The 22950-nt window shown below is 58.2% G+C and overlaps 2 protein-coding genes across 2 annotated transcripts; both read left to right on the forward strand.

The window, feature by feature from the left end:
* The first annotated feature begins 392 nt into the window (after window positions 1-392).
* LOC141725828 (uncharacterized) lies at window positions 393-2266 on the forward strand. The gene has a single exon (XM_074529946.1). It carries the CDS (start codon window positions 554-556, stop codon window positions 1796-1798), a length of 1245 nt encoding a protein of 414 aa, XP_074386047.1. The 5' UTR covers window positions 393-553; the 3' UTR covers window positions 1799-2266.
* Window positions 2267-14226: 11960 nt separating this feature from the next.
* LOC141725769 (SLA class II histocompatibility antigen, DQ haplotype C beta chain-like) lies at window positions 14227-21823 on the forward strand. The gene is given in 8 exon segments (XM_074529802.1): window positions 14227-14383; window positions 14826-15092; window positions 15648-15856; window positions 15858-15933; window positions 16303-16646; window positions 17430-17510; window positions 18420-18531; window positions 21675-21823. Coding segments are annotated over 8 exon segments (1323 nt in total). The 5' UTR covers window positions 14227-14298.
* The last annotated feature ends 1127 nt before the right edge of the window (window positions 21824-22950 follow it).

The raw sequence follows: 22950 nt of genomic DNA on the forward strand, positions 1-22950 counted from the left end.
AGGATTTGTATCTTGTACTAGATTGGTTAGTGAGAAATAGAATATTCAACACAGAAGAAAATTTATTGTGTTGTAACGGGACCCTTACTCTCTTACGCTCTTGCCTGTCTTACCCTCTCACCCTCTCTACCCCTCTCTTCTCTCGGGCCTGATCCGAGCTGTGCCTGGCAGCTCCAAGCAGGGCCCTGCACCCAGGCCCTTTGCAATAAACCGCAAGTTCCACGCCCTGGCTGCAGAGCTCTCTCGTCTCCGTCCGTCCCGACCGTCCTACCCCCCGACGCTCCTACAAACGCGCTCATCCCTTGTTTTCCCCAAACCAGGATTGCCCATTGCCAACTCCAGGGAGGCTGCGAGGAAGAGGAAGATGCCCCGGGACACTGAGGCAGGTGAGGAGGAAGTCAGTGCCCCTTTCCCCTCTGTGCTGCTCCATCTCCCAGCCCAGCACGGCCCCAGCTGCAGCTCAGCCCTGGGGGGATCTCCTTGCCCTTGCCTGTGGCACGGAGGCAAATCCCATCCTGTCCTTGTCCTTCCTCCCCCAGAGCAGGAGCTGAGGATGGAGAGCAGGGAGGACAAATGCCCGCGGCAGAACCTGGTGGAAGAGGCCGTTTTGAGCGGCTCCACAGCGCAGGAAGGCAACGGGGAGGAAAAGCCCCGGAGATGCCGCACGAGGAGGGGCTGCAAACGCAGCCGGCGGGGATCTGAGGGGGAAAGAGCCAGCCTGGGCCGGGAAGGCGGCCGGAGATGGAGCCAGAGCTCGGAGCTGGTGCTCCATGAGCAGCTCCATGATGGGGAGAAGCCCCACACGGGCGTGGAGTGTGGGAAGAGCTTCAGGTGGAACTCCGACCTGATCAAGCACGAGAGGATCCACACTGGGGAGAAGCCCTACCAATGTGGTGAGTGTGGGAAGAGCTTCACAGAGAGCTCCAGCCTGATCAAGCACCAGAGGATCCACACTGGTGAAAGGCCGTACAAGTGTTCCGAGTGTGGGATGTGCTTCAGCCAGAGCTCCGAACTGATCACGCACCAGAGGACCCACACTGGGGAGAGGCCCCATGAGTGTTCCAAGTGTGGGAAGAGGTTTAAGACCAGCTCCCATCTCCTCCGGCACTATCGGATTCACAGAGAGGAGAGGCCCTTCCAATGCCCCGACTGCGGGAAGGGATTCAAGTACAACTCCGCCCTCATCAGACACAGGCACATCCACACAGGGGAGAGGCCCTACGAGTGTGATAAATGCAGGAAGAGGTTTCCGACCAGCTCCAGTGTCCTCCGGCACTATCGGATTCACACAGAGGAGAGGCCCTTCCGCTGTCCCAACTGCGGGAAGGGATTCAAGGAGAACTCCAAGCTCATCACCCACCGGCGCATCCACACTGGGGAGAGGCCCTACGAGTGTGATAAATGCAGGAAGAGGTTTCAGAACAGCTCCCATCTCCTCCGGCACTATCGGATTCACACAGAGGAGAGGCCTTTCCGCTGCCCTGACTGTGGGAAGGGATTCAAGGACAACTCCACCCTCGTCAAGCATCGGCGCAGCCACACTGGGGAGAGGCCCTATGAGTGTGATAAATGCAGGAAGAGGTTTCTGACCAGCTTCATTCTCCACCAGCACTATCGGATTCACACAGATGAGAGGCCCTTCCGCTGCCCCGACTGCAGGAAGGGATTCAAGGAGAACTCCACCCTCATCACCCACCGGCGCATCCACACTGGGGAGAGGCCCTACGAGTGTCCCCAGTGTGGGAAGAGCTTCTCACAGAGCTCTAACTTGACCCAACACCAACGGAGGCACCACTAAGGGAAGCCCTACGAGTGCCCCGAGTGCAGGCAGAGCTTTGTGTGCTGCTCCAGCTCCATCCCCCACTGGAGGAGGCACTTTGGGCACAGCCCTGGTCACTCACATTCCCTGTGATCCATGTTGGGAACAAACCTGGCTGCTTTGCCTTTTGGTTTGGCCTTAATTTTCCTCTGCTTCACCTTCATCCTTTAAAAACACCCTAAACTGGGTTAAATGAAGGAAATTTATTGAATATATCAGCAGTTCCATAATTTCTCAGTTTTTTTAGAGGGAATTTAGGATTTGGGGACATGTTCTGTGTGGAGTGCTGCTGTTGCTAAAAGGCAGAAATTTGATCTCACCCTCCTTATGATGCTAAGAACTCCTCCCCTGACCCAAACCCCAACTCCACCCTTGGGATATCCTATAAAAACTCTGTGGCCCTGCCTTTGCCCTGTCTTTGGGGGGTAAGAAATGGATTCCCAAAGGATCAGCCTCATTTTTCACTGGATTCCTCGAGGATCAAGCTTTTCCCACTGGATTCACAGAAGATCAGCTCTTTTCCACTGGGTTCTCAGGGGATCAGCCCTTTTCCCACTGGATTCCAAGAGGATCAACCTTTTTCACTGGATTCCCGGGGGATTCTGACTCTGTCACTGCTGTTTTTTTGTTCGTACTACTGCATTTGTATTTTTATATTTTCCTAATAAAGAACTGTTATTTCTACTCCCATATCTTTTCCTGAGAGCCCCTTAATTTCAGATTATTATTATTATTAGTAGTAGTAGTAGTAGTATTAATAGTAGTAGTAGTAGTATTAGTAATCAAAGGATTGGTCATGTAGAATAGTTCTGAAATATGTAAATGAGTTTATGGTTATGCATGAGGGTCTATGAATATGCAACAGGCTGATGTAATCAAGCTGGAATAGTTGAAGAGTGTCCCCGAAAATAACTGGGGAGTCTTGGTGGCCATAACAACATTCGCCCCTTGGTCCTTCTCTCCCATGACATCAGTCTGTTGCATATTCATAGACTTTTTGCATATCCATAAACTCGTTTACATTTTCTAGGTACAAAATAGGCTTCATCCTGTTTGGAGTCCCACCCCCGTCCCAGCTCAATTTAGGGTGTCCCATCCCTCTCCCAGATCAGTTCTGGTATCCCATACCTGTCATAGCTTAATTTGGCCGTCCCATTCCCCTTCCACCTAAATGTGGGGTTCCCATCCCCTTCCCACCTCAGTTTTGGGGTCCCGACCCTCTTTTCCCCGCTCTCGCTCCCATTTCCGATCGTCCCCCAGTCCCCTCCCCCGTGTTTGGTTTTGGGGGCTCCAGGCCCCTCCTGCTCTGTTTTGGGCTCCCGACCCCGTTTTGGATTAATTTGGGGTCCCCAGCCCATCCCCAGGGTCACCTTCCCTGCCTCCCCAAATTCCACTCCTGGCAACTGATGAGTCATCAGCGAGACACGCTCTGATTGGCTGGAAATTACCCCGCGCGGTCCCTGAGTATTTACCGCAATGTGGCTGGCAAGTGATGAGTCAGAGTCGGACCGGGCGCTGATTGGCTGAAAATCGCTGAGCGGGGCCGGTGCTCTGAGTTTGTGCCCAGCAAGTGGATCGTCATCAGTGCCGCGTGTTCTGATTTATCGGGATCTGTTTTGTGGTGGGGATGGGAGGAACTGGGGTTTCTTGGGGTTTACTTGGGTTTATTTAGGGTTTGTTTAGGGTTATTGATGGACTATTTGGGGTTTCTCTTGGGTTTTACTTGGTTTATTTCTGTTTATTTGGGGTTATTTGGAATTATTTGGGTTTATTTAGAAGTATTTGGGTTTCTTTGGGCTTATTTGGTTTTATTGGGGCTTCTTTGGAATTACTTGGGGTTCTTGGGGTTAATGTTGGTGTATATGGGTTTTTTTAGGTGTAGTTGAAATGAATTAGTGTTTTTTGGGTTTTATTTGGTGGTTTATTTTGCTATTTGGGGGTTGTTTGGATTTGTTCCGGGTTATTTGGGGGACTTTTAGGTAATGTTTGGGTTTTTTTCGAGGTATTTGGGGTTTATTTTGAGTATTTTGGCGTTATTTTGGTTATTTGGGGTCATGTGGGGTCAATTAATCCGGCAATGTTTCCCCTGCAAAAAACGGGAATTTTTCCTTAAAAATATGAGAGTTTTTCCCCCAAAAAAATATGGAATGTCCCTTAAAAATCCCGGACTTTTCCCAGCCAATAGCAGCGTGCCCTGCCCCAAACCATCCAATCACCATGCTTCATCTCCCAAATTAACGAATCACGGCGCGTACTGCCCCAAACCAAATAATCACTGCATGCCTCCCCTCAGGAACACCGGCCTCCCTGTGCTCCGATCCAACCAATCACCGCTCGCCTCCCCCGCCCACTCCTGTCAATCACCGTACCCTCTACGAAACCAGCCAGTCACCAGGCATCTCCCCTCAGCAACTCCCGCCCTGCCCGCGCCACTCCAGCCAATCAGACCCGAGCATGAAGCAGCGCCCCCTGACCCCGGGGCCGGGCATGGAGCAGGCGCCCCCGCCCCCCTCGCCGCCCCCCGGGACCCCCTCAGGGACCCCCGGGAGCCGCCCCGGGCTCGGGCGGGTCCTGCGGGAGGCGCTGGAGAGAGCGGGGGAGGTGCTGGGAGAGGACGGGGGGCTCCGGGAGCTGCTGAGGAGGCGCAGGGACAGGTGAGGGGGTCTGGAGGGGTCGTGACGGGAATTTGGGGAGGAGTCTTGAGGATGATTCGGGGGGATTTGGGGAGGGTTTGGGGGGAGCTTAAAGGGAGTTTTAGCGGGGTCTGGGGGTGCTGGGGGGGCTTTGGGCGGGAATTTGGGGAGGGGTCCTCGGGGGGTGTCACAATCCGTCCTCATGGCCTGGTTTCGTGATGGTTCAAAACAAACTGACACGGTACAGGGGGGTATGCAATGATAATCTAAACAAATGCACCTTTATTGAATGACCACAGCAAAATGCGATAGAGGGATTAAGGGAGAGAAAAAGATGGGGGAAGAGAGAGACAAAAGAGAGAGAGAGAGAGAAAGAGAGAGGGAATAGAGCTACCAAAGGTAGAGACGAAGTCCTTTGGTCCAGTCCAGTCGAGGACCCGCCTGTTGCGTCGGGGAGGTCTCAGAGGCCCAGTTCATCTGGACCCCAAATATACTCCTTTTCATTGGGGCAAGGGGGATGGATTTTGCAGCCAAAACAAAGGTAGTTTATTGTATCTCCGGGGGGGGGGTGGGAAATAAGGGTACACACAGTACAAGTTTGGCAGCAGGCGAGAGTCATTGTTTTCCTTGTCCACTGCCTACACCTGCAACAACCATCTTGCTTTGGGCAGCTTTCCTTCCTCGCCCTGTACACCTCCCCCGAGTTGGGGCTTTCAGTCCCAGTCTCTGGAAGAAGGTGAGAGGGGCCTTCTCACATAGGGATTTCATGTCTCAGTCCCTTGATGAAGAGGTTTCTTACATCTCTACTTGTCTGTCACAGTGGTTATGAACGGTCTTCTCTTGGAGAAGGGGACCACCCTAAAGCTCAAACCAGCCAGGCTGAGAGGTAGGGAGGATTCCAGAGCTATTGTGCAAAAGGGCAGGATGCCCTATGAGCTCAGTGTAGTGTATAACAAACAAGTTTTGTGAAAACAGCAACTTAGCAACACTTTCAGGCCTCAGGCACATGACTTCAGCAAACGGGGGTTTTAATTTTTTGGTGGTCTCTCTCCATGACATGACAGTCGTAACGCAGACGAGGGATATTTCAGACAGACTCTCACAACACGGAACACACTTGTTCCCCCAGCTCCAGAAGACTTGATGCAGGAACAAAAACATTCCTGCAGGAACCACCAAAGGCCAAGGGGCGTTTGGCCACTTTCCCTTCCACACCGCACGCTTGGGCAAATTGCGCAGACCAAGCAGCCTTTCCCCTCTTCCCCATTGGCCTGAAGACACTGTGCACCAAGAGAAAGCTCCTGGACACCCGGCTATCCAACAACAGCAATTTAATGTTCCTCTAGTGGGTGAAGGGAAAGGAAGTGCTGGCAGAGGAGAGGTGTTCCCCGCAGGCTCAGGCGGCCCCAGCAGACGCAGCCTCCCGGATCAGTTCTCCACAGCGCCGCGGCAGGACACTCAGCCACGGGCACACAGGAAAGGCCGCGACTGCCAGAGGCGGCGGAGTTGGTCTCGCATCCTCTGGAGCCGGGAGGAGGGAACGCTCTGTACAGCTAAAAGGATGTACAGAGCTTGAAGCGCCAGGCATGAGATGGCAGGGCTGCTGTCATCCGTCATGTCCTGAAGGGCTGCAGAGAGAGAAACAGAGGCAGAGTCAGAGGCTGGATCTGCGGGGAGCTGGGCAGAGCCTCCAGCCTCGTCCGTGCCACGCAGCTGCTGGCACGGCCTGGAGGAAGCAGGAGCCAAGAAGGACGAGCTGGCAGCTGCTGGCCAGGAATGTCCCGCAGGCCCCTGCAAGGTGTCTGCGCTGTGGCCCCGCTGCCCTTGGGGCGCGCACGGAGCGGAGCCGTCGGCGGGCGGGCCAGGGAACGCAGCTGCCAGCGGCAGCCCCCGCCGAGAGCCCGCGGGCCTCACTCACCGCTGCAGATGATGCGGAAGTGCGGCTGCTGCCCTGTCAGGTAGCGCCCGGCCATCCCTGGGGAGCACAGAGCGTGTCCTGCCTTCAGAGGCACAGCTGCCGCCCACGGGCGCTGCCAGCCCTGAGGCCACACGCCCTGCTGGCCGGGCAGGGCTCAGCCCGGGCCCCTGGCGCACGCTGCCGCCCCAGGGCACGGCTGCCAGAGGGCGGCAGCAGCAATGCCCAGGCCAGCGGGGGCTGCCCATGCCCGCGCCCGGATCCTGCTGCCGGCACAGCAGGCGGGGCCGGGGCCGAGCTGCGGCAATGGGGCGGGCCGGGGAGGGAGCCGGGCTTGGCGCTCACCCATGAACCTGACGGCCGCCTCTCGCAGGGGCTCCTGTGCGCTCCGCAGGTAGGGCAGGGCCAGGCGCAGGTGCTCGGCCGCTCGGCTCCTGTCCTCTGCCAGCTGCAGAGAGCGGCAGAGCACGGAGGGAAAGGATTGATGCGGGCCCTGCCCCTGGGCCGGGCGCTCCCTACGGCCGGCGCTGCTCCCCCTGCCCACAGAGCCCCGAGGCCCGGGCAGCAGCCGCAGGCGCCGGGCTCGGCACGGGGCACAGGGCCCGGCGAGCCGCGGTGCCGCCCCGCAGCAGAGCCCGGCTGGCTCGGGGCTCCGTCGGCAGCGGCCTTGGGGCCAGAGGAGCCTGGAGCAGAGCCCGCACGGCCCAGGGAAGGGAGCGGCATGTGGGGCGCAGGCCGGTGCCCCTGCGTGCGGCACTGGGCAGGGGCCACAGCTGCCAGCCCCACAGACTGGGCGCTGTGGGCAGGCGGCTGCTGCAGGGATTGGGCTGGCCATTCCAGGCTGTCCTTACCAAGCACTCAGCAAATCTCCACATTTGATCCGTCTGCAGCAGCTGCTTGAGATCCTTCCTCTTCAGGAAGCTCACTGCAGAAAGCAGCGTTTCCCGAGAGGCCTGCAGAGCAGCAGAGAGCCAGAGATGGCACCTCAGCCCAGGGCACAGGAGCTGCATCTCTGTGCCAGGGCCGGGAGGAGGCTGGAGCCCGTCAGGTGCCAGGGGCTGGGGAGACAGCTGAGCCCCCTTCCATGGGGACACCCAGGAGGCCTCACCTGTGCCACACACGGGTTCTCATCGTGGCAGTGGAAGAAGAGTGGGAGCAGGCTCTGGCTCACAGGCTTCTTCAGGGGCTTTTCTCCCTTTGCCACTACCAAGGCAATCACGTCTTTGAAGAGGCGAATGGAGAGCAGCTGCACAAGGCTGTTGTCCTGTTGGAAAGGAAGCCAAAGCCCTCCACATCTGCTGCTCCAGGCCCCCTGTGCCCAGGCCCAAGGCAGCACCCAAGTGCCCATGGCTGGGAGCACAGAGCCTCACATTGTCAAAGAGGTGCCAGAGCGCCTCAGCCAGCTGCAGGGCGATGGGGCTGGCTATTGCCAGGTCTTCCTGCAGCATCAGGAGGCTGAGCACAATGAGGGTCTTCTCCACGATGTCTTCATCCCTATCCCACAGTAGCTTCACAAGGTTTTCGCTCAGGCTGTACATGCTCGGATCCTGTGTGCAAAACAAGGCTGGGCAGCCCCACGCTGCTGCTGCTGCTGCTGCTGCAGGGCTCAGAGGCCGAAGGCCTGTCCCAAAGCACTCAGGCAGCTGAACAGCGAGCCTGGAGAGCTGGGAGCAGCTGCCACAGCTGCCAAAGCCCAGCTAAGCCCAAGAGCCTGCTTGCCCCAGCCCCACGCTGCCAGTACAGCTTCAGCTGTTGCCTCCTTCTCACCATCAAGGTGAGCACCACGAGGCCTCGCAGCGCCACGCGACGCATCTCCCTGGACTGGCTCTGCAGGTGCCTTGTCAGGATCTCCAGGACTTGTTCAGCACATTCGCTCCAGTCCAGGCAATCCAGGAGCTGCAAGGCACAGAGCAGGCACAGAGGTGCCCGGCTGGCAGGAGCTCAGAAGTGCACAGGGCCGAGCCAAGGCAGCAGCACAGGGCACAGGCAGCATCCCAGGCAGCTGCGGCTACGAGAGGGCAGAGGGGTAGGAGGCAGCTGAGCCAGGCAGCGCTGGCCATGGGGCTCACCTCCACCAGGAAGGCCAGGGCGGGCAGTTCCCAGTCTGAAATGCCTTTGCTGAGCAGCTCAAAGAGGCCGGATGCCATGCTGCAGCACCAGATGATGGAGACACAGCGCATCTCCCTGGCAGGGAGAAAAAGGCACCATTGCTCCTGGGCCGGGCGGGCAAACCTCTCCCAGGGCTGACTGGCAGAGCTCTGGTCTGCTCCCGAGCTCCCCGGGGGCGCTTTGGGAGGCGGCTGTTCCCGGGCACCCTCCTCTGCTGGCCTTTTCCAGTCTGCTCATCCCTCCCTTGGTGACAAGGCCCTGCCGCCCATGAGCACGGGGACTGCGTGGGGCGTTGCGGGCACAAAGGAGAGGGGCGGTGGAGAGAACGAGGTCTCACCTGGCCAGCAGACCCACTGCACAGTGGTGGGTGTCGGCACGGAGCAGCGTGTCCCAGGCACACTTGCGTTCCATGGACAGCACCACGTGCTCATAGCGCGTTTGGCAGAGCAGGGCCTTCAGGGTCTGCAGCGCAAAGCTGTGTGCAGAGCAAAGGCCAGGTCAGGCTGGGAGCCCCGGCTCCTGCCCTGGGGCATGGGAGGGACGGGGAGACTGGGAGGACTGGCATGGAGCACCTGTTGGGGTTGGCGGGGAGGCCGTGTTGCTCCTGGCATCCCTGCCAGAAGGTCTCAACCTCTTCTGGCATCTCCTGCGTGCTGATGTAAGCTTGGAAGAGCAGATGCAGAAAGAGACTGGGGAAATACTCCAGCACGACAGGCGAGCGCCAGGCCAGATTGAAGATTTTCCACAGTGCCACGGTTGCCTGCAAGAAATAAAACAGCCAGAGACAACGCTCAGTGGCCAAGACATCCACGTGGCAGGGCCTGAGCGTGCAAGGGAGAGGTCGAGAGAGACACGGGGGGAGCAGGCGGCCTGGTGCCCCTGAGCCCTGCCCCTAAGGCAGGATTCAGCCCAGTGCCTGAGGCAGGGAGATGCAGCTGGGGGGAGCACAGAGAGCTGGCTGCTCCAGAGGCAGCCTGGGGGCTGGCAAAGGCCGGCACCAGAAACTCACAGCCAGGGCAAAGACTCCTGCGTCGTCCCCATCAGAGGTGTACACGCTGTGCATGGGCCAGGCGCTCAGCACATGGAGGAGCAGCTGCAGCGCCGGCTCCGCAGTCCTGCTCGAGGACATGATGGTTCCCCACATGGTGGCGGCAGCTCTGTGGGGTCAGCGCTCTGTGTCAGGGCAGGCTCGGCCACAGCGCCGTGGCCTGGGCAGCTGCAGGGTCCTGCGCTGGCCATCAGCCCTGCCTCTGCCCACTGCCCCTGGCCGGCAGCGGCCAGCCAGCCCACGTGGGTACAGGCCCCGAGGGGCAGGGAGAGAGCGTGGCACCAGGCTCAGGAGCTGACATGGCAGCACTGGAAAACAGAGGAGCCAGAGGATCCTGGAACTGCCCGCCTGTCTGGCAGCCAGCAGGGACAGGCTCTACAGGGTGATGGGCTGGTGAAGCCTGAGCCCTCAAGGCACGTGGGGCTGCCCTACCTGTCACACGATGGGGCCCAGCGCAAGAGGGTGATCAGCACGTCACAGGGGTGTTCCTGGGTCAGCTCCAGAAGGGCCTTGTCCAGCCTGTGCCCAGCAGACTCATTGGCCGTGAGCCACTGGTGGATGAACCTCACCATGGCGGGCACCTGCAGAGGGCACGGGGAGACTCACAGAGCTGCCAGAGCAGCAACTTCCCCTGAGAAGTGCTTCCCTTCCAACCGCATTGGGCCGGGCCTCAGAGGCCAAAGGAGCCTGGCAGACACGGCTGGAGGCGCCACACCACTGCTGGGGCCATCGAGCCCTTGCCCCAGGCTGCTTACTTGTGTTGGATTGGAGACACCCTTCTCCACAAGCAAATCCAGCATGGCAGCACCGGTTTCGGCATCGAGGAACGGAAGCTTGGCCAAGACGCCCGTGCCCACACCGGCGGTCTCTTCCTGCCAAGGGCACGTGATGAATTCACAGAGGGTCTGCAGGAGAAAGGCAGCAAGGGAGGGAGAATCCATGGAGCGCTCCAAGCCTGGTGCTTGGCTGAGCAGTGCCAGCAGGCCCAGCCCAGGTGGGGATGGCCGCAGGTACCTGCGCCGTTCTGCCCAAGCGGCCACGGGCATCTTCCTGTTCTTGTGTCCCGTCCTTGGCTGCATCTGGCAAAGAGCGAGCGCAGCCAGAGCTGAGGGGCTGCGGGAGAGGCCGGAGAACAGCCCAGCCCTGAGCTCCCCAGGCAGGGAGAGCCTCGGGATGCCCGGGGGATGGAGCGCGGCTGCCAGGTGCTCCAGCCCAGCTTCTGTCCTATCCAGGGATATGTCCACAGGGATGGGATGGGATGGGATGGGATGGGATGGGATGGGATGGGATGGGATGGGATGGGATGGGATGGGATGGGATGGGATGGGATGGGATGGGATGGGATGGGATGGGATGGGATGGGGCCAAGCTGGCTGCAGGCACCAGCCCTTCGGCCCAGCTCTGACACTCACGCTCCTGCAGCAGCTGCAACTGCTCCAGTTCTTCAGGCTGCTGTGCTGAGGTAGCTCCAGCCTCTTCCTCCTCCAGCCAGGCCAGCTTGGGCACGCTGGGGGCTCTCTGCTCCATGTCACTCTTTGCAGTTGGAAGAGCTTGCTGAAGCAGAAAGGCCTCGGAAGGGCTGAAGATGAGCAAGTGCTGCAGTCGTGCCCTGAAGGCACCTGCACCAGAGGAGTCTCAGGAAGGCTACAGGACAGGAAGTCCTGCAGTCTGTCCTCGAGGGCAGCAGCAAGAGAGAAGTCTCCAGAAGTAAATAGGACAGCAAGTCCCGCAGTCTGTCCTTGAGGGCACCGGCCGGAGGGATGGCAGACGCTTGGGAAATGTTCCACGTCCCCGAGTCCCGCAGCCTGGCCTCGAGGTCACCTGCACAGGGAACACCTCGGAAAAGCTCCGGGTCAGCAAGGAACGAGATGGCTGTGTGGGGACTCCTCACAGCACTGCTCTGTCCCGTCCTGTCCCGTCGCGTGCACCCAGCACTGTGGCGTGGCCGTGGCGCCGCCAGCACCTACGTCATGGCGTGTCACAAAGTGTCACCCTTGCACACTCTGTCCCTTTCCATTCCACAGTGACCACGGTGCCCTGTGTCACACAGAGCCCCAGGACACACCTCCACGTGCCCTGGAGACACCCCCACCCCACCCAAACTGCCCCAGCTTGCAGGCAAGACCTTGCCCCAAGTGTTGAAGACACAGCCCAGCAGGAACTTTAGCAAGGGCCCAAACAAGAAGCAGCTGCTCCTCTGCTCTGCCTGCTCAGGGCAGCAGAATGAGCCCCCACGGCTGCCAGCACAGCAGAGCAGGAAGGGCACCGGGGCCTTCCACAGGCCCTGCCATGGCCTCTTTGGGACCAGTCCCGGTGCTGGGTGGCTGGCACACTCGCAGGGGCATGACACAGACACGGAACGTGTGGCCCAGAGCTCCAATGCTGCTCTGTCCCCTGGGCAGCGCTGGCAGCAGCAGCTGTGGAAGAGTCCCTGCCAAAGGAGATTTGCCATGCCCAAGGCCTGCCAATGCTGGTGCCTCTCTCCTGCCACAGAGACCTGTGGCCCCGGGGGACATCTCTGCCAGAGGACAGCCAAAGCCAGCGTGCCTTGGTGTCTATGTGATCTTTTCTGCAGGTGGCTGTTGGCAGGAGCACCTGGAGCAATTGGTGGCCACACTTGGTATCTGTCAGAAGGCAGAAGCTGTTGTCCCTTCCTGGAATGATTTTTGCTCGGAAGTGATTTTCTGCAGCACAACACCACCATCCACTATTGACTTTCACAGGACAATGACATTCTTACAGAGATGCTGTCAAGTTGCCTTGTGTGCTTCTGGCTGTTTTTCTTGCTCTCTGGATGAAAACCTCAGCCCAGCGTCTGATGGCCAATGCTGCGGGTGCTGCCCGTCTGGCTGTGGCCAGCAGCTCGTGCCCAAACACAAGCGGGTGCCTTCTGGGCAAGGGGATGGACTGACATGAGCAGCCATTATCCCTGGTGTCACGTTTTGATGCTGGCACAATGCCAGTGCCCCCATGAAAATACATTCTCCCTGGTGTCTGCTGTGAGATGTGACCAGGAATAGAGCGAAGCAGGCTCCAGCTTTGGAATACAAAGAAAAAAAACTTTATTAACTTACAATATATAAAAGAAACACACAGAAAGAATGAAAACCTTCCAAACATTCCTCCTCCCCCCAAACAAATTCCCAATACATCCCAGTAAGGCAAAACCTTGGACTTGCAATTCAGTTGCCACCCCTCAGGTCACCAACTGTCAGTCCATCACCACCCCTCAGATAATCAACTCTCAGTTCATCAAGGAGAGAGGAGTCCCTCTTGTGCCACAGGCTTCCCCAGGAAACACAGTTGAAACCTCTTGTGTTTCCATGTCACACGTGGCACTGCCCGGAGATCATTTCCCATGGTGACATCTTCCTTCCATGCCCAGTGCTCTCACCACTGCACACGGACCAGAGCTGCTTCTGGGGTTCCCCTTTTAAGGATGCTTTGCCCAGTTCCAAAAATGAACACAGTCTCTCACTTTTGGGACACCTGTTCCTCCCAAATTCACCCCCTGGGGTCAAGGGGTCTCAAGAACAAAGATCTTCTTCCTCACTGAAGGCAGAGGGCACCACCACCCTCCTCATCCATCTCTGTTCATGCCACTCCTTCACATCACATCCCTGCACTCTCTTGGCTCCGAGCCATTGCCTGCCCCTAAATGCAGTCTCTATGCCACAGGAAAAAGGGTTCTGTCCATGGCTATACAAGAAAAGTCCAGCCAAAGGCCACTCTATCATTTCCTCCCACCTAGGATTCTTCTCAACTTCTCTTGTGGCCCATCTCCTCTTATCTCATCCCTATCTCTCTTCTCATTCAGCTCCAGGAGGATCAGCATTTGTAAGGTTTCCATCATCCAAGAAAAGGGTTAAAATCTCGGGCTCTGCCTGCCCAGAACTCCCACGCTGGCCCTGCCGGGCACCTTCTCTCTGCACCCCTTCTCCTTCTCGGCTGTGCTGCCAGCACATGATATCAAATTTCAAGGTGGCACAGGCACAGACACCGGCTCTCTCTCTCTCTCTGTGGCCGCTGCCCGATGCCTCTCAGTGCTCCTCCACCCTTCCATCCTGCAGGGGCCTTCACCTCCCTTCTCTGTCCAAGGCCCGGCTCCCCTCACCCGGCCGCATGGCTTCCCCTCCCGCACCCAGCCCGCAGCCGGGCAGGGCAGCTCTGAACCTTTCAGCCGCCGGAACCAAGAGAGCTTCCCCTGGGAGTTCTCTGCTTTTAACCCCCTGTGTGCTCAGAGGTGAATCCATGTCCTCAGGGGCCACACCAGGTGCCAATATTCAAATCTGAACACTGATTGGTTTGACTACAGCATCCCAAAAAACTCACTTACTTTTCAAACCAGGACAGCGGGACCAAGGGATCCGAACAGAAAATTCTGAACGAGCTCAGTAACCCAAAAATGGGGGTTGAATGTGAAATGAGCGGCTCTGATTGGCTGGTCCACCACAGCCCGCGTCTCTCCATCCCCGCCCCCACCTGCCCAGCGCCCCAAGGTTCCCCCTGCCCAAAAAACCCCCAGCCCGGGGCTGCCGCGTCCCGGAAAGGCCTCAGTCAATGGGAGCGCAGGCAGGCGGCATCTTAGCCAATGAGCGGTCAGGGCGTTGGATTGCCTCATCGGTTGCCGGGCAGAGCCCGCGGCCGATCGCTCCCCAGAAGCGGCGGCAGCCAATGAGAGCGCGCGGCGCTGCCGAGCCCGCCCTGCTCCGGACTGGCGCTCCCAGCGCAGCGCGGCTGCTTTGGGGCTGCTGCTCCCTGCCCGGCCCCGGCCATGGGGCGAGGGGCGGCAGCTGGGGCCCTGCTGGCGGCACTGGTGGTGCTGGGAGCCCCCCCGGCTGCGGGCGCGGAGCTCTCGGGTGAGCGAGGGGCGGGAGGCGCTGGGACGGGGGGGAGAAGGGGGCGAAGGGGGGAACCCGGAATGGAGGGGGATGAAGAGGGACCCCCCAAAGGGAGAGCGGGAGGGGCTGAGGGGTGGGAGAGGGTGAAGAAAGGGGGAAAAAGGGGAGGGGATGACCCCAAAACTGAGCCCGAGGGGGCCCGAGATTGGGGCATTTGTGCGGAAATGGGACCCCAAAAGTGATTTGGGGAGAGGCCGGAGGTGGGAGGGGAGACGATGTGGAAGGGGAAATGGGGGAAGGGCGGCAAAGGGGAAGCGGCAGCGCGGGCAGGAGGGTCCCATGGCGGCCGTGGGGCACAGGGGGTGCGGAGTGGGGATCCGGGGTGGGCCCCGGAGCTCTGGGGGTGCTGCTTGGGGGTGCTGAGGGGGGCACATCCCTGAGCTGTGTGCTGCACTCACAGGGGTGTTCCAGTGGATGCATAAGGCCGATTGTCTCTTCATTAACGGCACTGAGAAGGTGAGGTTGGTGGTGAGGTTCATCTACAACCGGGAGCAGTTCCTGACGTTCGACAGCGACGTTGGGAACTTTGTGGGTTTTACCCCCTTAGGGGAGAAGAATGCCAAGAAGTGGAACAGCGACCTGGCTACAGTGGAGTTCATGCGGTCTCACGTGGACAGGTGCCGGCACAACTACGAGATTGCTGCGCCGATCAACGTGGAGCGCCGAGGTGAGCGCGGGGCAGAGCGTGTCCCCTCGGTCCCTGCCCTCCCAATGACCCTGGAGCCCCTCAAAACCTCGCCAAGAATCGCCCCAGAGCCCTCAGCCCTCCTTGTGCCCATCCCCGGGGCCTCCTGTTCCCCCCATTCCCTCCCAGTGCCCCCCAGTGCTCCCTCCCGCGTCCATTTCAGCGACGCATTAAGCTGACGCTTCCCAGCCAATGAGATCGCGTACCGCTGATGACTCATCTGTTTCTTTGGTAGATCCGCAGCGCCGAGTGCCCCGCGCTGGACTCGGCCTCGCAGGGCCGCGCACTTCATTTCCAGTTCCTCCGAGTGCTACTACAGCCCCTCCCAGTCCTTCCCAGTCTCATCCATGCTCTCCAAGTCAATTCCCAGTCTATTCCCAGTTCCTCCCAGTCGCCCTCAGTCCCTCCCAGTCCATTCCGAGTCCCTCCCACTCTATTTCCAGTTCCTCTCCAGCCCATCCCAGCCTTCCCTTCTCTCTCCCAGTGCCCCCCAGCTGATCCCAGTGTGTCCCCGCTCTCTCTCTCTGTCTCTCCCAGTGTCCCCCAGCGTGTCCATCTCGCTGGTGCCCCCCTCGAGCTCCCAGCCCGGCCCCGGCCGCCTGCTCTGCTCCGTGATGGATTTCTACCCTGCTGCCATCCAGGTGAGGTGGTTCCAGGGCCAGCAGGAGCTGTCGGAGCACGTGGTGGCCACCGACGTGGTCCCCAACGGGGACTGGACCTACCAGCTGCTGGTGCTGCTGGAAACCCCCCCCCCGGCGTGGGCTCAGCTACAGCTGCCAGGTGGAGCACGTCAGCCTAAAGCAGCCCCTGAGGCGGCACTGGGGTACGGGGGAGCCCCTGGGGGCGCTGGCAGAGCCACTGGGAGGGAGCTGGAGAGAGCCGGGCTGGGACTGGGGGCTGGGCAAGGGCTGGGAAGGGGTTTGGGGGATACTGGGGAGGGTGGGATGGGCTTGGGGGGCTCCTGGTGGGCACTGCGAGGGAGTTTGGGGGCGCTGGGTGTGACTGGGAGGGAGATTGGGGGTGCTGGGTGTGACTGGGAGGGAGTTTGTGGGCGCTGGGTGCAAAGGGCAGGGGGTTTGGAGGATGCTGGATGCGACTGGGAGGGACTGGAATGAGCCTGGAGGGGGCGCTGGGAGGGGCTCGGGGTGTCGGTGAGAGGTTTTGGGGCTGCTGAGCCCTGCGGACCCCCCAGAGATGCCGCCGGACGCCGCCCGCATCAAGATATTGATGGGGATTGGGGGCTTCGTCTTGGGCTTCGTCTTCCTGGCGCTGGGGCTCGGCTTCTCCCTGCGCAAGAAGGTCAGGGCGGGTGCCGGGGGTGGCGTCCCCGCCGTGGCGGAGCGTGTGCGCTCCCGCCGGGGCCCCCAGCCCGGTGTCACCCCCTTTTCTGTGCCCACAGAGCTCCTGGGCCGGCGGCGGCCGCAGCCCCTCCACGTGTGCTCGGGCCCGGCCGGGACCCCCCGCTCCGTCCCCGCTCCGCTGATTCTTGGGGGGTCCCGTGTCCCCCCAGCCCCGCTGGCGCTCTGCCCCCGCCCAGTGCCTGGTCCCAGTGCTCCCAGTAAAGCTTCCCAGTTGGGCCCGGGGCCGTTTATTGGGGGGACGATGGGGAGGGGTTTGGGGGGGGGCGATGGGACGGATTTGGGCAAAGGGAGGGGGACAAAGGGTGGGGGCTGGGCCCGGGGGGAGGGGTCGCTGCCCGCGGATCCCGCAGTGCCCGGTGCGGGACGAGCTCCGTGCGCTGCTCCATCTCCATCTCCCGTGGGAGGATCCACGCTGGATAATCCCGGGGCACCCCCATGGTCAGAGCCCCCCGTGTTGGGAACACACCTGGCTGGGGGTTCCACATCTTCCTGCCCCCCCCCCCGGACACCTCGATGAAGGCCGGAGGATCCCCGCTACTTTTCCAGTTTCTGCTCCTCTCATCTTCTCCCCCTCCTATTCCTCCCACCTCTCCTCTCCCGATTCAATCACTCCTTCCGATCATCCTCGTTCCTCCTCCCGCCTCCTTCCCCTCTTCTCTCTCACATCCCCCGCCCCTTCCTCAATGGTTTCTTGAAGGGTCCAGTTCCATCTTTGCTTGGCTACAGCCCTGAGAGCTTTTCCAGCTGACTTCACTACTGCACTCTCAGACTGAGAGTGGGGAATCTTGGTGCTTGGTTTCCTCATTCCAGCTGCCTTTGACAGGGTTTGTTTCTGTCCTCAGCTGATTTTGGCCTCTGCGTTCAGCTCAGCCCTGAGCAGGACCAGTGCAGCTCCATGGTGGGCACTGCTCACTGGATGGCCCCAGAAGTTGTGACCAGATCTCCTTATGGCCCCAAGGTGGACGTCTGGGCCTTTGGCACTGTGACCATCGAGATGGTGGAAGGAGAACCTCCTTACTTCAGGGAAACGGCGGCCATGGTAAGAGGCAAATTCTGCAGTGGCTGCAGAGGCCTGTGAGCACAGGGGGACCCTGCACTGGGAGCAGCAGCTGGAGGTTTCTGCACATGGGAAGGGAATGCCCAGAGGACTCCAGCCTTCACACACAAGAAAATCCTTCAGTCTCCCGCAACAATTTTCTTTGGGATTTATGTTGTTGCAGCTCTGCTGGCTGTGAGGATGACCTGAAAATGTGAAGCAAGCGCATCAGTTCTAATATTACCTTGCAAGAAAACCCCACACCAACCCCACATCCCACCCCCAAAACCAACAAGTTTTCTGCAGGAGTTTCTAAAAGAGTTTTGTGAGATGATTTCCCCCCTGATTCTTCTCACTGGGAGACTTGTTGAAAAAATGAAGATGATTGTTTAATATCCTCCTAGTCTAAAGTATTTCTTTCCTAGTCCAAGCTACTTTCTCTGTGTCACCAAGCCTGAGCTTTCAGCATCACAAAACTCCTGTTTCTTGCCTGGCAGTTTCTGGGATGGGGCATCAGGAATGCATTTACTTGAGTGTCAGTGGCACTGCAGAGATGCACTTGATGTAAAAATCCTCTGAAATAACACAGGCAGACCACACTGACTCTGGAAAATGGCCTGTAAAGCTGGTGTCCACATTTGGAGAAGCAAAATGTGCTATTTCTGATGGAGGTTCCTACTGACAGAGTCAGCCAATGGAACTGGCTCTCAAGGTGAGATCATTTGGATGTTGCAGTGGCTGTGGCAGCCCCAGGGTTTGCGGTTTTTGACTGGCATAGCAAAATGAGCTGTGAGCAGCATCTGTGGCAGGGAGGAAAGTGCCCCTGGAGCTGGGGCTGAGGCCCCGGGGTGGATGTGAGCCCGTGTGGGTGTGAAGGGAGCTGGCAGAGCGCTGAGTTTGCTTTCCCTGCAGGCTCGCGCTCTGATCCGGCAGAACGGGAGCCCGCAGCTGCAGCAGCCCCGGCGCCTGTCGGCTCTGCTGCGGGACTGCCTCGAGTGCAGCCTGGAGGCGGATGAGGAGCGGCGCTGGGCTGCCCAGGAGCTGCTGCAGGTGAGGGCCAGGGGCTGCAGGGGAAGCAGCAGCGCCAGGGAGGGCTTTTCTTGTGGGGGCCCCCTGCGACAGTCTCCAGTCTGGCTGCGTTCCACACGCAGAGCAAGCAGAATCCTCGCCTGCTGTGGCTTGGCAGGCTCCTTTGGAGCTCATCTGGGCCTGGTGCCCCACAGCGAGCAGGGACATCTTCAAGCAGCTCAGGGGGCCCAGAGCCCTGCCTGACCTGAGCTTGGATGTTTCCAGGGAGGAGGCACCTCCCACATCTCTGGGCACCTTCTGTCAGTGTTTCCCCACTCTGCTGGCTAAAAAATTCTTCCTTAGATCTAATCTGAGCCTGCTTCCCTCTCCTGAGTTTCAAACCATTTCCCTTTGTCCTGTTGCAACAGAGCCTGGGAGGAACTTGACTCTCTGGAAAGTAACAGTTCATTTCTTTCCTTTTTATCCTTTGGGCAGCCCCCATTTTTATCATCAGCCAAGCCTCTCTCCTGACCCCTCTGATCACTGCAGCGAAGCAACTGAGGGAGCAGTGGAGGAGATGAAGCCCTTGAGGACAGCTTTCAGTTCCAGTAGTTAGGACAACTAGTTAGTTATGGTAGTTAGCACTGGTGGTTTATGGTAGTTAGGACAGCCTGTTTGTTATGGCAGTTTTTTGAATAAAAACTCTCTTAACCCTCAACTGCCTTGCCGTGTCCCTTCCTCCTCCCGCTGTGCCTCAGCTGCCCGGAGCAATGTGAGGGGAGAGCGGGCCCAGCCTGGCCCAGAGCTGAGCCCCAGCAGAGCCCTGGCAGAGCCCAGAGCAGCCTCGGCACCTGCAGAGTCAGCCTGGAAGGAGGCGCTTGGAGCCTTCTCGGCTGCACCCGGCTCTTGGTTACAAACTGGGTGTGCTGGAAAATGCCACCGGCTCTGCACGAGGGCAGAAGGGGCCCGGGGAAGGCCCAAGTGCTCCATGCAAGGGAAAAACCTGCCCTGGGTTTGTTATAAATAACTGGGTAGTGTTGGCTTTTGCTATTATGTACTGACTTCTGCAAACTATTCTTAATCACAACGAGTTTTATATAGTACGGTTTGTGATCACTTTTAACTGCTTTTGCTGTAGTATAATGTGTCAGCTTTTTGTGGCCAATGCCCTGGCCTCTGTGTAGCTCATATCCTCAGAACATAATTTATGGATGATATTTTAGTTTGTGGACAGTATGAAAAACATACATTATAGTTTTGGCTTTTCCAAAATATTAAAGTGGATGCCATGTGTTGTGCATTAGAATGTTAACTTTTGCAGAAGTAGCTGTAGTTGTGAAATAATAACTAATGCTTTTGTTTTTTGCAATACCTGACAATACACTTCAGAGATATCTGTGAAATAGCTAATGTTCATTTAAAGTACTTGTGGAAATAGCTAAAACCGTCTGCAGGGTCAGAAAACATTTAAGGAAGGGATGTGATGAGGACCCCTGCCACTGACCCTTCCACTGTCAATAACTGTCACCTGTGAAACCACAGAACAGGGGCCCTTGTGAGGGAGTGACACACAACCCTCAGAACAGCAATCCAGGATTCCAGCACGTGCTCTAAAACGGCGAGTTGGGGGTCACACCAACCTAAAGAATTTCTGGAACATGTAAACAAGTTCAAAGAAATGTTTGAATGTGTATAATCATTATGAGTATGTATTTGAACAACACAATGGAGAAACTGGACAAGAAGAGTTGCTGTGGTTAACCGGTGTGCCTCTGGCCATCGCCAAGCACCCAGCGCTGTTACTGATTTGTCCCTTATTATTCCTTATTAAACTTTCAAAAATTCTAAAGAGTGAGGCTCCTTTCTCACAATACCCAATGTGCTCACCCCTTGATCTTCCCCCAAAGCCAGGATTTGTCAATCCTAAACTTTGTCTGGATGGAGGAGAAGGATGCTGTGAGGAAAAGGAAGATGCATTGGTGTGGAGGCCCATGGGAGTCTCAGTCTCCCACCCTTGGGGGACTGGTCTCCAATAAGAAGAATAGATTTCAGGGTTATGGTTTGAAGCTTGCTTCTCCCATAGACCTTTGAAAGTACATGCTGATTTCTGGGAAGTTATGTTACTCCATTGGCCCGTTGGCCTAATTACCCTAGTTCACTCCCTATTACCCATCCCTGGTTAGTCCCTAGAATGTTCTCCCGCTCTGTCCCTCCATTGGCCCTAATTTACTGCATTCCTCTGCCACTGTTTCCCCATTAGCCGACCTGACCCTTAACCCCTCCTTTGCACCATTTTCCCCCATATCCATTGGACCCTGACCCTCAGCTCCACCCTCACTACCCCATATAAAAACCCCCTGTGCCCTCAGCTTGCACCCTGCCTTTGTCCCTGGGCCCTGCTCAGCTGTGTCCCCTGTTCCTGTACCAATAAACCCAGTTTGCTGCAGATCATACCCAGACCCATCCTGCTGACTTTGTCAGCTTTATAAAGCAGCCGTGAGCTTTGGGCTCCGGAGTGCCGGATGCTCCAAGGGCCTCGGCAGCGCCAGGACGCTCCAGGCTGGGACAGCCAGGCAGGGCAGGAGGAATCACTGCCCCTTTCCCCTCTCTGCTGCTCCATCTCCCAGCCCAGCATCGCTGCAGGACAGCCTCACTGCCAACGCCATCCTGCCAGGGATGGACTGGGGGGATCTCCTTCCCCTTCCCTCTGCCATGGAGGCAAATCCCATCTGCTCCTTGTCCACCCTCCTTCCTCTCCTCATTCTGTCACACATCCATCCTCGTTCCTTTCCCATCTCCTTCCTCCCTTGTTCCTTCTTCTTCCTTCCTCTCCTCCTGCCTTTTCCTTTTCCCTTCTCCCTGTCTCTTCCTCTCCTTGTCCTTCCTCCCCCAGGCACTGAGCTGTGGACAGAGACCAGGGAGAACAAATCCCTGTGACAGAACCTCGTGGAAGAGGCCATTTGGAACGGCTCCACAGTGCAGGAATCCAGTGGAGGGGAAAAGCGCCAGAGATCCCACACGAGGAGGGGCTGCAAACCCAGCCTGGGGATCTGTGAGGAGTTAAAACCCTCCCTGTGATGGGAAGGGTGTGGGGAATGTGAGAAGAGCTTCAGACAGAGCTCAGCCTATTCCTGGCGCCTCCAAAATTGGCGGTGCCAGATGCAGAGATCCAAGGGGCTGCAGAGATCCCCCTGCAGATCCACGAGGATGCAGAGATCCCTCTGCAGATCCATGGGACTGCAGAGATCCCCCTGCAGATCCACAGGCCTGCAGAGATCCCCCTGCAGTCCCCGGAGCAGCCACGCTGAGCACTGCGATGCCTGAGAGGAGGCTGTGATCCCGTGACCAGAGGGCCTCGCTGGAGCAGCCTGTCCTGGCAGGACTGACCCTGGTGCACAGTGACCCACGCTGCAGCACTTGGAGGGGGCTGTGCCCCGTGGGATGGACTCAGCTTGGAGAAGTTCCTGGAGAAGTCTCCGGTGGGAGAGAGCCCAGGGTGCAGCAGGGGAACGACTCCTGTCCCTGAGCAGAGGGAGAAGCCCCGGGGCATGAACTGAGCCCGGCCCCATTCCCTATCTGCGGCACTGCCGGGGTAGAAGGTGCAGCTGGAAGGAGGGAGGCATGGGGGAAACCTGGATTTAAGGGTCTTCACTTACTCCTCATTATCCTGCTCTGAGTTTTTGGGGTTTTCTGTCATAAAACTCACCCATCCCCCACTCACTCACAGAGGTTTGGGGCGGTTTTCCCTTGTTGGGGGCAATCAAAGCGATGCCCTGATGCTCCTAATTAGGGGTAGGAGAAGTGAGGGTCCAGGGCTTCCCGCTGAGCCGGAGCCACCGGAGCCGCAGTGCCGGGAAAGCCGTGGCGGGAGGTGCAGAGAAGTTTGTTTGTGTTTTCAGCTCAATCCCCCTCGGTCCCGGGCCCGTTCCAGGGCTGTCCCTCAGCTCCGGCTCTGCCCTCACGCAGCCCAGGGGGCCCTTGAGACAGAATAAGGATCCATCCTGAACTAGGTAAAATGTCTAGGAGAGGTGAAGGGTCTGTGGAGCTAAAGCTGAAGGAGAGGCCGCATTCCAGAGACAGCAAGGAGACAGAGAAAGAAAAACAGAAAACCGCGAGGTCAACCTGCCCCCGACCTAGGAATTCCTTCGATAAAGAAGAATTAGTGCTAAATGTCGCGTGGAATGAATATGTATGAACTTAATTTGAAACTGTATGCATATGCATTTGGAAGGGGGGATAAAAAGGGGACTCGGAGTTTCCAGGGGCACGCACGCCTTTTGGGAGGCTTGCGTCCGACGCGCGTCGTAATAAAGGCATACCGGGCTTTACAACTTTTACAAGTTTTGAGGTTTCTTCCTTTCTCCGCAAATCATTCTGGCGAGCCAGGTAGGAGATTCAGGAGATACTTTCTGTCTCCATCTCTGTCCCCGCAGGG

The sequence above is a fragment of the Zonotrichia albicollis genome, chromosome 31 (assembly GCF_047830755.1).
Source record: "Zonotrichia albicollis isolate bZonAlb1 chromosome 31, bZonAlb1.hap1, whole genome shotgun sequence".
NCBI lineage: Eukaryota > Metazoa > Chordata > Aves > Passeriformes > Passerellidae > Zonotrichia > Zonotrichia albicollis.

What these genes read in the sequence shown, in the direction of transcription:
- LOC141725828 (XM_074529946.1), top strand. Translation starts at nt 554, where the DNA reads ATGGAGAGCAGGGAGGACAAATGCCCGCGGCAGAACCTGGTGGAAGAG.